Here is a 13,618-nt window from a genome sequence, read left to right on the forward strand (position 1 = left end):
CTTTATCCATCCCGCATATTTCACCCTCTGCTACATCAATGCGCGCTTGCTACGAACGCTCCATCTCACATCCTTTGTAGGGAAACAGCTCCGTGTCTACAGGCTCCACCTCTGAGTCTTATGTCAGCTGCTAAATTTAGCGTGCTTGCAAATATGCATCAATTACACCACGGCCATAAATCCCTCTGGTTCTTCCCTAGGATGGTCTCGACGTGCCTCATAGAGACACGCTCGGTGTGCCCCACAGCTTGCCTTGCCAGAACGGAGTTATTAGAAAAGGTAAGAAAGACACAAACACCTGAGGCACCTCTTTCTGGGAGAAATTTTGTTGGCTTCTTTGGCCTTCAGCTGATATTCTGCAATTTGACTCGGGGTCCCTGAGCAATCTCAGATGGACAGCAAACCCAGTCACTCAGAACCAGGAAAGTCACTCAAGGGATGAATTCATCCCGAACGTTTCAATTTGCTTAAATCCTCATTGCTAAATATATTCTGAATGAAGGAAAACAGCTTACGGAGGGGTTAGAGAGATCAGCAATTTAAAGTCCTGCTATTTTGCAGCTTAACTTCCAAGTCACACAAAATACGCCGGAGATGACAGTTTGTGTTTTGGACCTCGGGGTTGCACATGCAACTTTTGAAGGACATTTTTGTCCGCTACTTATCTATTTATTTCTTGAAGCCTTTTGATTTATTATTGTATTTAAATAACCTTAGAGGAAGCACTAGGTTCTCCCACCTGAAAGATCCCTATTTTTATGTTTCTGCTCTATGGCTCTCGTGATTTAGATACGCAAAGCCAGATCCAGCAGCAGTGAGAAGATCTGCTCCTGTTGAAATCAGTGATGTGATCTCACATTTGACTTCACATTACCGGAACGTGGTGGCTTTTTAACATAGGGAAATCTGAACTGATTGCAATGAAAAAAAAAAAAAAAAAAGAAAGAACCTAAGCCATTTTCTGGGCGTGGAATAGCATTAGATTTACTCTTTCTGCCTCGTTTTCTCTGTGCCTGTTGGGCACGTGCCGCGTGGCGAGGGTGGCTTTATTAAACTGCTTACAAGCCTGGTTTTTAAGGGACATTTCAACAATCATCAAACGTTGAGCAGCTGCCAAGACAAAATTGCACTAACAGCCACCCCGTAACAGCTCTTGATTGCGGCTCATCAATTCTGCCTCTCGGACGGGATTACGTGTTCTGCCCAGGGACGTGTTGCCCTGCGCCGATCCGTTCCCCAGATCCAGCAAAGTGTTGGGGGAGAGAGAGAGAGCAAGAGCAAAATCCATTTGGTTTGGCCTTATACAATCCTTGGCCAGAAAGGGGAGCTGTAGAATTATGGAATGAAGATCAGGAGAGCAATATGTTCAATCAGATTTTTGAAATGACAGCCGGGAAGGGAGAAGTGTATGAGAGCGTGGACAGAGAGGAAAGAGGAATATGTGAATTAAAGCAGAGGTTTAGGACTCAGCATCCTTTGTTTTGTTCCCAGGTCTGCCCCATCTTTCTGCGTGACATCCAACGAGTCCCCCCGCTACTTCCAGACTCAGTAAACTGGGATCAGACCACAAGCCCCCTCCCCAAAGGGCGATGGGAAACTGCTGCAGCCAGCGAGCATTTGCGGTGACATCGTTTGGGTGCTGCGTGGCCTGGGTGGAAGATGCTGGAGATGGACAAGTAACGGTAAGTGAACATTAGGCCAGGATGGGTATTAATAATTTATGCTATTGTTATTAATGATTTAGAATACATTTCATAAAACACATCTATGACTACACACACACACTCTCATGCGTGTAATATGCAGTAATACAGATGTCATACACATCCCTACCAGCTCGTCTTTAGGAAAGGCATAGAAATACGTGCTGCCCACAGTTTTCAGGATGAAAGGAAATCCCTAAATTAGTTTTGAGCTAGTCTATTTCCTCCTGTATTTTTCTTCTCCATCATTGTACAGGATGGTGAAAGATATTTTTCTTTCTTTTTTTCCCATTTTTGTGGTAAAGAGGAGGTGGTCCCAATACCTAATTAAAATGTTGGGACACCCAGTAAAAATGAAGCAATTAGTTGCAACAGATGGGATTTTCTTTGTTGCCATCTCCACTATACCAGATGATTAACTAGAAAGAGAGAGACAAGAAAGCAGAACACAGAAAAAAAAATGAAAAAAGCAAGCTGTATTTTATTTACAACATGAATATCCTGGGGTTGACACTTCCTATCATTCTGAATAGCAGGAAAAAAATCAGCCAGGCACCACGTAAGGAGCAGGGGCTTTGAGCAGTGGGCAGTAACGCGAGGCTTGGCGCTGGGATTCCTGTAGCACTCCATGTTACACTTCTCACATATCCTAGTCTCGTCCTCATTACTCAACCAGTTTTGAATCCTTTTGCCATCTTGTTCTGTTTCTCTCCCTGCTGTCTAGGATCAAGTTGGACCAAAGGTGCTGGAAAAATCAGAGGTATAAGAAAGGAATCATACAACAGTAAATACACTTGAGATGTTCACGTTCACTTAGGCAGCATGAGACTTGGGACGATAAATGCTCAGAAACAGATTTTAAAAAGCCCCAAACCAACAGACTGTGTCACGGATGTAGCAGAACGAGAAGCTATTCCTACTCTTCCTTATTGCAACATTTTCAGCACTGAAATAGATTGTCTTGGCCCTCCCTCCCTGTTTCTTCCGAAGAACAAGTGGGTAAACATCTGTCAGGAGTGATTCAGCTGTAGGAATCCTATTGCCGTAGGGATGGAGCATGATTTCTAGTAGCCCCTTCTAACCCCCCTTCTTCCATAAGATCCCCTATTGCATCCACCTGCTCCTTCCCTTCCCCGCAGAGGATGCACGCCTCGTCGCCGACGTCTGACCCGGCTGATGGAAACACGCCACATCAGCTGCCCCGTTTCACCAGACACATCCGCCGCTCCCGGCGGAGCACGGAGCCTGCGGAGACGCCGGCACCCCGGTAACGCCGGCGCTGCTTCACGCGCAGAGCTCAGCCTGGCAGGTGGCAGGCAGTTTGCAGTGACAAGTGGTTCACAACCCTATTTCTTTACATCATAAGAATGAAAACGTGTCTTCAGACGCTTCCTGAGAGGATAGGATCTGGTTTTCATCGCTGTAGGCTTTTTGCTGTCACTGACACACGCGCAAACTCGGTGGCAATGTTCTTATTCTGACTTGGTTTCGTGACTTCTGTGAGTGAGAGCAATCGACAGCACAACGTACCCAGCACCGTGGGATAATCACACCTATTTTTTTTTAAGTAAACATGCTATTCAATTCAAAACTAGCATAGATTTCCTGTGCCTTCAGACATTTATTTTCCCTTATAAGGAAATGCACAATTGCAGATTGTCAATAAAGAGAAAATGCAAGTTAACCAGCGTGGGTCTGATGTGTCCTTGCCGGATCCAAAGTCTCAAACACCCCCCCATTTCTAATCTCTCCCTGTTTCTGCATAACTGCTGTTTTAGCAGGAAAATTTCAACAAAGTACATTTAGCCATAGCTTCCCAGTGAAAGGGTTTCCAAGTTGATGTCATTCTCCTGAAAGGCTTATTCAGCTAAGTCACAGTGCAGCAGAAAAAAAGAACCTAAGGAAAATAATGCCTCCCTTTTATGCCATGGCTAAAATAAAATTATATTGGCTCACCCAACACATAGAGAGACGGAGGCAAATAATTCCACCTGACAGTAGGAGAAAGTATCGTATGGGCCCTTCTGCCCTGTATCTATTCACGTAAAGCAGCAGAGGAGTGCTGGATATGGTACTTATTTGTACACAGCAGAGTCTTAAAAAGCAAATCCCTTTCTCACAAAGCAGTTTCCCTGCAAGAAGTGCTTTTGCCAAGCGGATAGCACACGGGAATCAACGCCTGATTTCCACCCTGCCTCGCTACGACCCGAGCCCCGAGCGCATCCCATCTGTTGCTCGGCTATGACAAGGCAGGTGTTTTCCAAAAAGCCTCACGACCGCCGTGTTCCCACCTCCCCTCTCCACCCAGCCCTCAGCTCCAGCGTGCTCCGCGTCCACCCCGGCCCCACAGCACCACGTGGCAGAGCCGGGGTCTGCCCACCCGGCATGGCACAGCCCTCTCACCTCACCTTTCCTGGCAGCGCTGGGCGGTGGCGTCGCTGCCTTCCCCTCTGCCGGCTTGGACTTTTCGAAGGCTTTCTTGGCGTCGGCAACTTTAAGCACGTTCTCATCCTCCTGACTCTTCCTCCCCTTCCGCTCCGGCTCCTCCGAGCCCCCTCCTCCTGCAGTCCTGCCTCCAGTTAGCTGCTCTGTGCCTGCAGCTGCCCACTGCTCCTTGGCGAGCTTGGCTGCATCGCCGCGGGGCTCCAGCAGCGCCTCCGTCATTGCCACGGTCTTGCTCATGCTCAACACCAGGCTCTCTTTGCTGTGGGACCTGACAGGAGGGGCTGGGGGTTTTTTTTTCTGGCTGTATGAATCGAGTATCCCAGCATCTGCTTCACCTCCGAGCTGTTCCCTGCTCTCAAGGAGCTGGCTGCTGCTCTGTCTCGAAAGCTTTCCGCTGTCTCTAGCCACCGAAGCATAATTTGCAACCGCACAGACCATTCTCTCGTGGCTCGTTGCTACCTGCTTGTCTGGCTCGGGCTTCCTGGCCGGCTCCTCCTCGCCGCTCTGGCCGTTCTGGCAGAGGTCCGGAGCGCTGTCAGGCTGGGGGGTGAAGCTCAGCGCCTGCCTGAAGCTTTCAGCCACCTTGCTGCTTTCTCTGGAGATGTAGGAAACAGATGTTGTTGCCTCCTGTTTGCTTTGCAAAATGTAATCCATGAGCACGGCGTTGCGCTCGAAGCTGTCGGACCTGATGGGGACGCTCGGCTTGGCTCCCTCCAGGGGAGAGTTCAGGGTCAGTTTATTCACTTGCCTGCTCTCTGCGCTGCTTTCGGAGTCCGAACGGCTCAGCTGCCTCCTCAGGACTCCTTGGAAAGAGTTGAGCCTGTTTAGGCTCGGACTTGCCACCTTCCCATCCCCTGGGTAGCCCTCCTGAATCCCAGGTACCTCGTACTCTGTCGCTTCCCATTCCTCCTCAGGTTCTGCTTCTGCCTCTTCCATCAGGCGCCTGTACTCGCTCTCCTCCAGCCTGTACACCACCGGCTTCACCGTCCTGCCCGTGCCCGCTCGCCCGTGCCCAACCTCCATTTCGTACACCTTCGGAGGGGCTTCTCCCTCCTCCCCTCTCCTGCATCCTTTCGACACAGGGTGGTCTTCCAAGCACGGGTCCCCTGCCAGCCCCCGCTGCCCTCTCTGCCCGCTGCTGCTCATCTCCTGCTTCTTAGCAGGGGTTTGCGTGTCGCTCCCAGGGTCGGGAAGGTCCCCCGGCTCCAGCCTGTGCCCCAGGCCCTCCTGGCCGAGTTGCAGCAGACTATAATCCTCGCACGTCCCTGTGGAGCCTCCCCGGGAAGCAGCGCGGTCTCTCCCCCTCGCCTTACTTGTGTCATCCCGTAAATATCCATAGTACTGCCAGGTGGAGGCTTCCATGGCCGGGAGCTCAGGCACCGTAATTCCTGGTCCAAATGCTTTGAAACTGGCCGGCCAAGATTTCTTCCCACCTTGGGTCTCGGCAGACTTTCAGCACCGCCTTCTCCTTCCTCCGCTACTGGGAGAGACGGAGGCAGCTTGGAAGCCTCCGTGCCTGGGTCATGTGAATCGGCGTTTTTTAGCCTCCTGGGCAGCAGAGATGAAAACGCACGTTGGCATGATGGAGCCCATCCTCTGCGGCAGGGCAGGAGGCTCTGCTAACGCCACAGCTGTCAGAGTTGATGCTACGCTGGTCCCTCACCAAATATATCCCACCTGAACAACTGCAAAAGCAACCCCCAGCTTCTCGTTTGCTGCTCCACAGCACTTCACAGGCAGGACTTGCTGCCCATCTGCATCCTCCTCCAGGGACTTTTCCCCAACCTGCTGCAGCAATAACTCCCTACGGTCCGGTGCAGCGACCCTCCCTGCTTCCCTCCGATCTCGCCGCTTCCAGAGCGATTTACTGCCAGGTCATCTGCTGCGGCTCGGCTGGGCAGGATCACCTCCGTCAGCTCCTCCGTGGGTTTCACGGAGAGCTGGCAAACCCGCATCCGTGCCCCTGGCGCTCTTCCCTGCCTCCCTGCCCCGCGCCCGACGGACACGCGGCGTCTCTCCCGGCGCTCCTTCCTTGGCAGCGGCGCGCAGCCGTGGTCTGCGTCCCAGTGTTTCGGGGAGAGATACCGCCTGCACGGAGCAGGCAAGGCAGAGACGGGGCGGCTGGAACGGTCTGCGGGAATATGTTATTGCTAAGGGAATTGCTGTCCCATAAAAAAATCTACCCGGGATAAACAGAGAAGCCCGACAGCAGCCTCAGAGACAAGTTTCCCTTAGGAGACTCCGAAACACAACTTATCAAAAATCCCCATTAACGCACCGGGCATTTCTCTAAACAACCCTCTGAGCAGAAGGTTCCTCCCTTCAGATAATCCTTCTGCCAAAGGGGCTCCTGTAAACTCTCCGGAAGGAGGGGGAGCAGGAGAACTGGAGGGCTCTAATCCGTTTATACAACGCCGGGATGCCTGGCATTGCAGCGAGCCCGGGTGGCCACTGCAGCTCCCACCCCAGCAGCTCTTCCCCAGTGCTTTGCCTTTTATGGTGCATGAGGTGCCGGCTGCCTGAGCCGAGCTGGGGAAGCATCCCGAGGCGGGATGCAGGAAAACACCTAGATGGTCCCTCAAAAGATGCAGGCAGTGGCACTGCTGGTGCAGGCATCTCCGCTGTGCCGGAGCTGAGCCAGGAGCCACTTCTCCCCAACGTCAGCCCAAAGAGTTTGCAAACAGCCCCCCGACCCCAGGACAAGGGCATCCTGCTGGCACTCAGTGGGGCTGGAAAATCCAGCCGAGGCCTCATCCAGAGCCCCCAGGGACCCCAGCAGCCCTCCCAGCACAGCCGACGCACTCATCCGGGCTGCGTGGGCGATGCGTGGGCGATGCCTGGGCCGCAGTCTCTCATGATGCCACCGACTCGTCCTCTGCTCCATGAGCTGGCACTGGAGCGAGCGCTGGCTGCTGCCGAGGGGAAGGAGCGAGGGATGAACTTTATCCCAGCCCTTATCGACCCCGGAGCCAGCCAGGTCCCTGCCGCAGTTTTTTATCAATGCACATTGCAGAGCTGCTCTGCAGCAAGACAAAACACTGGTTGTTACAACTGGAAGTTTTAAATCCCTGCTGAGGCTGCCCAAAGCAAACACAGCCGCTTCCCAGCCGGACCAGGGCGGGCGGCCGGGCTCCCGAGCGGAGTCGGGGGCGGGCGATGCTCCCTGCCGATGCCGGCGGTGGTGGGGACCTCGCAGCACCAATCCCACCAGGGAGTGAACCGCTGCAGCAAGATTTGCTGACAGTTGTGTGAGTGACGAGTTTTAAAGCCAAGTGACCTCTCCGTGGGATGAATGCGCCAGGTTTGGGCACGCTTGACGTTGGCACGATGACCTGATCGAAAATTCAGGGTTTTCCCCTTTGAGCCAACAGCCAAATACATTTTGGGTTTCTCACAAAGCGTCATGACTTGGAGATACCGTCTTGACCACATTGGCCTTGACTTTGCCCTGCGTGGGGACCGTAGAGACCAGGGCTGGTGCGGAAGCGGCACGGCTGGGTTGGCGAGCCCTGGTTCCTGCTCTGCAGCGTTCCGCACCGCTTCCCTGCGAGCTGCTCGTTCAACACCCAGGAAAGCCTGACACGGGAGCAACGCGCCTTCTGCTCCCAAGCTCTCTGCATAAAAGGAAATGGCAGCTGCTGCAACGTCGCCGCTGCTGCCCCATCCTTCAAACAGAGAGGAAGAGACTTTTAGGGAACATGCAACATCCAGGGCGAGGGCCGAGGCTGGAGCAAACCCGACCGGCTCATCGGCTGCTCCCCCGGCCGAAGCTCAGAGCTGCTGCTGTCGATAGGAAATGTGCACATGTGTGTGTGTGTGTGTGTCTGTGTGTGTGCACACGGAGGAGATCTGCCACTGCAGAGACTCCGAACAGCAGCACGTTTGTGGTGGCTGGAGACAGAGCCCCGCGGGCAGCACAGCTCAGCCCACGTCTGCGCTCCGTCCGCCGCAGGAACCAGCTTGTCTCAGTGCCCATCGCAGCTTCTGCTTAGAAAAATATGCACCTTTCTACCTCTCTAGAGGCCAGCGTGGCTGTCCGGCCACCACCCAGCGTGGATATGCACGGAGGCATCGTCCTGGGGCCACAGGCAGCTGGAGACGTGCTGCTGGAGCAGCAGCTTCTCCTCTTTGCTGCAGCAGTGGCCCTTTGCATCCTTCTCGTTGCTTCTCTCTGCGCATCACTTTTTTACTAAAAACGGCCTCACTCACCTGCCAAACCGTTTCTTTTCCCCCAATAACATGGCTGCAGTATCTGCTCACCACCCCTGCGGCCACCCAACCCCAACGTGAAACTGGGAAACGCTGGTAGGAAACCATCCCCCTCCCATCAGGGGCAAAGAACGGAGTCAGAGTGTCCTCGAGGAGATTTGCTCCTTTCCGATGACTGCTCGGTGCCGCTTGCGGGCTCCGTCACCGGGCAGGCGAGCCGAGGGGCCCGGCCGGACCTCGCGTCTTCCCACCGCCCTGGGTCCCAACCAGGAGGGCACCCAGTGCCAGGCTGCACCCGCCGTGATCTGCCCACGGAGGCTTCCTGCTCAGGCATCTCCTTTCGCCAGCGACACTATAAATAAACCCTCCGACGGTCGCCGGAGAGAACTCGTGTTGCTCCAGATGTTGCTATGGCAAAGCCATCACAACAGGATGCAACATTCGGCCATAACGAGAACCGCTCCGTAAAGGACCGACTTTCCATCATCACAAGAACAAAAAAAGACAGACCACCTCACCGGCACCCTCCGGCCGTCCCGCAGTCCCGTCCCGTGGTGCCTCTCTGCCGTATAACCGCTCGCACGCCACTTCTGCGGATGCCAACCTGCCAACAGCTACGGCGGGGAGATCTCCATCTCTGGGAAGCCGAGATGAGCCGGGAGCGGCGTCTTGGGAACCAGCCAAGGGAAGTGTGAATTAACTGAGCTAACGGCAAACATCTGACCCCAAAATGGCATCGGCCAAGGGACAAACTCGGTCCCAAGGACCTCAAATTGTGCTACAGAGAGAAAGCTGCTGCCTCCCCAAACTGGAGCTCTTGTCTGCAGGAGCCTCTGGGGCTCCCAGCTCCGCACAGAGCTCCCAGCTCCGCTGCGGCTCAGCGCTGGAGAGAGTTAACCCTCAGGGTGGAACAGCCGTACACGCACACTCGCTCCCACTGTTTTCCTTCGCCTGTCAGCATGTAAGCATGTCTGGGCAACTCTCGGAAGGCCTTGACACAAAGCCAAGCGCTCTGTGCCGGGGCGACTCAGCCTGGGGTCTCTGTCCTCAATCCGGGGAGTGCCAGATGTCGGTTCCGGCTCCTGATGCCGCAGCTCCCGCAGCGGGTACCTGCCCACGCGGCAGCAGAACAGCTCAGCACCAGCTCCCGCAGCTGCGGGAAGAGCCACGGTTCCACCACAGATGCTCTAAGGTGCAAGGAGAAGACCAAACCCCTCAACGAACCCATCCCAGGGAGCTCAGGGCTCTGTCCTCCATCATTTGCAGATTATTTCCCCAGCTGGTGAACTGCTGCCCACGCGCGAGTCGCTGCGAGCGCAGCCCAGAAACCTGCCGGTGACACCAAGTGGCATCAGCCACCATGTGCCGCGTTCGGCTCCAGGGCGAACGGGAGACGTTCCCCAGCCCCTCGCTCTCGCACAGCGTGTTGCTGCACACTTGTCAAACCCACCCTCTGCTAAGGCACTTAATTTCACTCCAACAAGTGTGTGGCCTGAATTCCGTGCGCGGGAGGAGTTGACAAATCAGCTTCGGGAAGTTTGTGGCATGTATAGAATCATGGAATGGTTTGGGTGGGAAGGGACCTCAAAGATCATCCAGTCCCAACCCCCCTGCCATGGGCAGGGACACCTTCCACTACACCAGGTTGCCCAAAGCCCCATCCAACCTGGCCTTGAACACTTCCAGGGATGGGGCAGCCACAGCTTCTCTGGGCAACCTGTGCCAGTGCCTAGTGCCAGTTCCAGCACAGGTCCGGCTGGCGGGACGTGGCGAGAGGGCTGCAGCTCCTGGGGGCAGCCAGTAAATCACGCTGAGGCAACTGCCCACCCCACGTCAAATCAACCCCCTGAAAACCCTAAAAAGCAAATATTTCTGGTGGGGGTTAACGACTCTCTGAGGCAATCAGCAAGTGTGCCAAAGCCGGAGAGCATCCCCAGCCGGCGCTTTGCGACCCTGCCAAGGCAAACACTGACATGTTCCTCCCTGGAGCAGCTTGGAGAGCGAGAACAATCCCGGGCAGCAACAAGACTCGCAGGCACACGAGACGGATTCTCGCTGTTCGCCTTTAAAGGCAAAATTTGGTGAATGCCCGGGAAGGGCTGGTTCCCCCTCGGCTGGATCATGGGGCGGCAGCAGGATCGGCTCAGGGCAGAAGAGCCGCATCCCGGGATTCAGCAACTCAGATTTACACCGGGGGTTTGCCCCTGGGAGGAGACCGCAGCGCAGGTCTGCGGGAACTCGACAGCCCACGTCGCTGCGGCAGCACCAAACCCCCCACCAAATAAGTCCTTTTCCGTGCGCCGCGCAGGGAGGGCTGGGCACGGCGCAGGCGTCGCTTTCACACGTGCCACCGCTCCGCTGCCAACATCCGCTGGGGGCCGGGGACCGCGCGCCGGAACGCGAGCAGCTTCTCCCTAAACCCGGCCTGGGGTCTCTGAGAAGTGGCCAGGTGGAGAATTACGGATTTCAGTCCTACTCCTGCCGCCGGGAATTCAGCATGTTTCTATTTCGTTCCCTTTTCCCCTTAAAAACCCTGCCAGCCAGCCCGTGCCGCGGCTCCCGTGGGTTTCTGCAGCGCTCCGTATCCCAGCAGGACATCCGAAACCTCCAGTGCTGCAAGGACACAACCCAGAGGGACAAAGCATCTCCCCATCTGCCCTTCAGGGGCAGCAGAAAACAGCCAGGACCCCCCAAAAAAAAAGGGGAACGCAGCCAGGACAGACGGGAAGAGGGAACACCGCGGAGCCAGGCTGCGGCTGCTGCCGCTCCGATGACACGTGCCCATCGCCTCCTTTTCTTTCCACCCGCTCCAGGCCTGCTCCCCACGGCTGGACTGATCCTTCCCCACCTCCAAAAAACGCTGCAAAGCTCATTTGTAAAAGGAAAACAAAAAAAAAAAGTTTATTTTTCTCACATGAAGCACATAAAATATACAGTACATTTTTACAAACGAAAGTAAAAAAAAGTGCATTATGCATCCCCTACCGCAAACGTACAGTACAAAAGATCCTGCATATTTAAATATAAAACCAGAATTAAGAAATACCAGGAAATAAAAGGAACCTTGTTACCATAGAGTACAGCAATGCACTGGAACAGCTACACGTTACTCACCCACCCCTCCTCTCCGGCTCTGTGGTCGCGGTCTAACCAGGACAGTTCTCCATCTCCCACCTCGGGAGCCGGTTCCCCGCAGAGCACGGGTGATGCTGGGACACGAGCGAGCCCACCGCCACCTTCCCAGTAAGGTGGCTACAACCAGGACGGCTATTGCTACTGCACAGACCGACAAAGCCTGGACTGGAAATAAGGTGCCACTTTTGTGCATTTCGGGTTTTCTGGCAGGACGGGACCAGGTTTGGATTCACACCCAGCAAAACATGTCCGGTTGTTGATGGGACATCTCCCACCCTGCCCGTGTTTCTGCAGCGATGCATAGATAAACGGGGGCACCGGGGGCTGCACCCCTCTGGTTTCGCCATGCACAGGGCAGGAGGGAAGCGGTGCGCAGCGCTGAGCTCAGCGGGGCCGGGAGGTCGGGATGCAGAAGTAGGAACGGTCTCACTGCCGCCGGAAACACCAAAAAAAAACCCCAAAAACCCAACAGCAAACAGCAGAGTTTAACAGCTCAGCATAAATACACAGTATTTGTAAACTATTATTAAGGCACTCAATTGTAAAAGAACAATGACGACACGCAGGAGAGGACAAGCACACCTACCTTCTCATGCAACAACCTACTGAGCTCTGCAAGCATCACGGGTTTGGCTACAAAACCCTGCGAAATGGCACACCAGGGCTTCGGGCGCACCTTGGGACCGGCTCCCGCTAAACCCTGCCTCTATCCCGACAGCGTCGCGACGACGCAGCCCCGAGCCCGGCGTGGGAAGCGGTGGGGTTGGTCCAGCGAGAGCCGAGGAAGGCGGTGGGCGCCGAGCGACGCCCCGGGCAAGCGGCGCTTTGCACGTGGCAGAACTTGGCAGGCACTCCGGAAAACAGGAAGGAAATAGATCCGCTCGCTGGCATCGGTTAACAGAATTCTTCTATCTTTATTCAAATCTGACACCCCCCCCCCCCCCCAATTCTTCCCTTGGCCACGCAGCAATGGGAAGCGTCCGCAGCGCTGGGAAAGGTACCGGAGAAACCGGCAGAGAGGGAAAAATAGGGATACAAGCGGCCGGTGCGAGCCGAGGCGGATGGTCACACTGTGCCAGGATCAACGCCGAGCGTGGCAAACAGCCCCGGGGCCACCCGCGTGCCCCCGGCGTCGCCCCGGCCACGAATCGGAATCGGGGATGAGCGAGGACAGGGAAAACGACACAAATACAGGGAATGGTTTGCAGTAGACGTCGCTGACGTCGGGCACGGGGTATTTCAGTCCTGCTCTGAACACGACCCAGCGTTTTCGCAGCCCTAAAAAGCAAAGGTTTGTGCACGTTTCCCAGGGTGCCCTCACGCAGCGGCTCCGGGTTCAAACCAGCTCTCACGGGTGAAGGAGGAAGCTTGCCTTAAGCTACAAACGTCCATCAAGTCTGAGACTCTTCCAGGAGGGACATTTATTTACTGATTGCCAGTCCCTATGATTCCTCACACCGTTAACAGAAAAATGGGGAGTCTTATGCTTAAGGAAAAAAAAAACCCAAAGGTAAATTCTGGGCATTTCAGACAGTAAAGCACGTGGCTCCCTTTCTCCAGACGGTGGATTTTTGATTAGTACAGACTCTGAGAACGACCGCTCTCTCCACACCTCAAGCAGAGGATTTTTAGGAATGGCTTTCCACGGAGATCTTAAAAGGAGGGAGAGCTCGCACTCACAGCCTGGATGCTAAACGAGCGAATCCATCCGTTTGCCATCACTGACCTCCAAGCTTCCTTCAAAACATCACCCTGAAGGCACAAGCTGCCAGCACGGTTCCGGGTGGGACTCAGAGAGCACCAAGGTTTGGAGCAACGTTCCCTACACGCTTCTCGAGCTCTCCCCTCCTGACTTGGCCAGGGCATCTCGCCCGGAGCGGTTCTTCACCCGGCTGGCTGCACAAAACATTCCAAAAAAATGCACATTTCATACAGCATCAGCAAACTGCTGCGTTTCCAGCACATCCCACGGCGGGACGTGCAAGAAGAGGAGCGCGCGGTTAACACCGGTCTGAGACTGGTCCCAGTCCCCGAGAACTGGTCCCGGTGCGGGAAGGGACGTGCTTCCTTGGCTACCACTGCTGCCAAGCACGCAGCCCCGCGGGCACCACGCCGAGGGGCAGCGC

The 13,618-nt window shown here is 55.0% G+C and overlaps 1 protein-coding gene across 1 annotated transcript in view; it reads right to left on the reverse strand.

Moving 5' to 3' along the window:
• Positions 1-5,510, reverse strand: part of CORO1C (coronin 1C) — a 54,168-nt gene extending 48,658 nt beyond the window's left edge. Inside the window, exon 1 of the mRNA XM_086623340.1 lies at positions 4,112-5,510. Coding sequence (XP_086479466.1) covers positions 4,112-5,510 — 1,399 coding nt within the window. The remainder of the gene's footprint in view (positions 1-4,111) is intronic.
• Positions 5,511-13,618: the final 8,108 nt, after the last annotated feature.

Source organism: Tauraco erythrolophus, chromosome 19 (genome assembly GCF_009769465.1).
Source record: "Tauraco erythrolophus isolate bTauEry1 chromosome 19, bTauEry1.pri, whole genome shotgun sequence".
Classification (NCBI taxonomy): Eukaryota; Metazoa; Chordata; class Aves; order Musophagiformes; family Musophagidae; genus Tauraco; species Tauraco erythrolophus.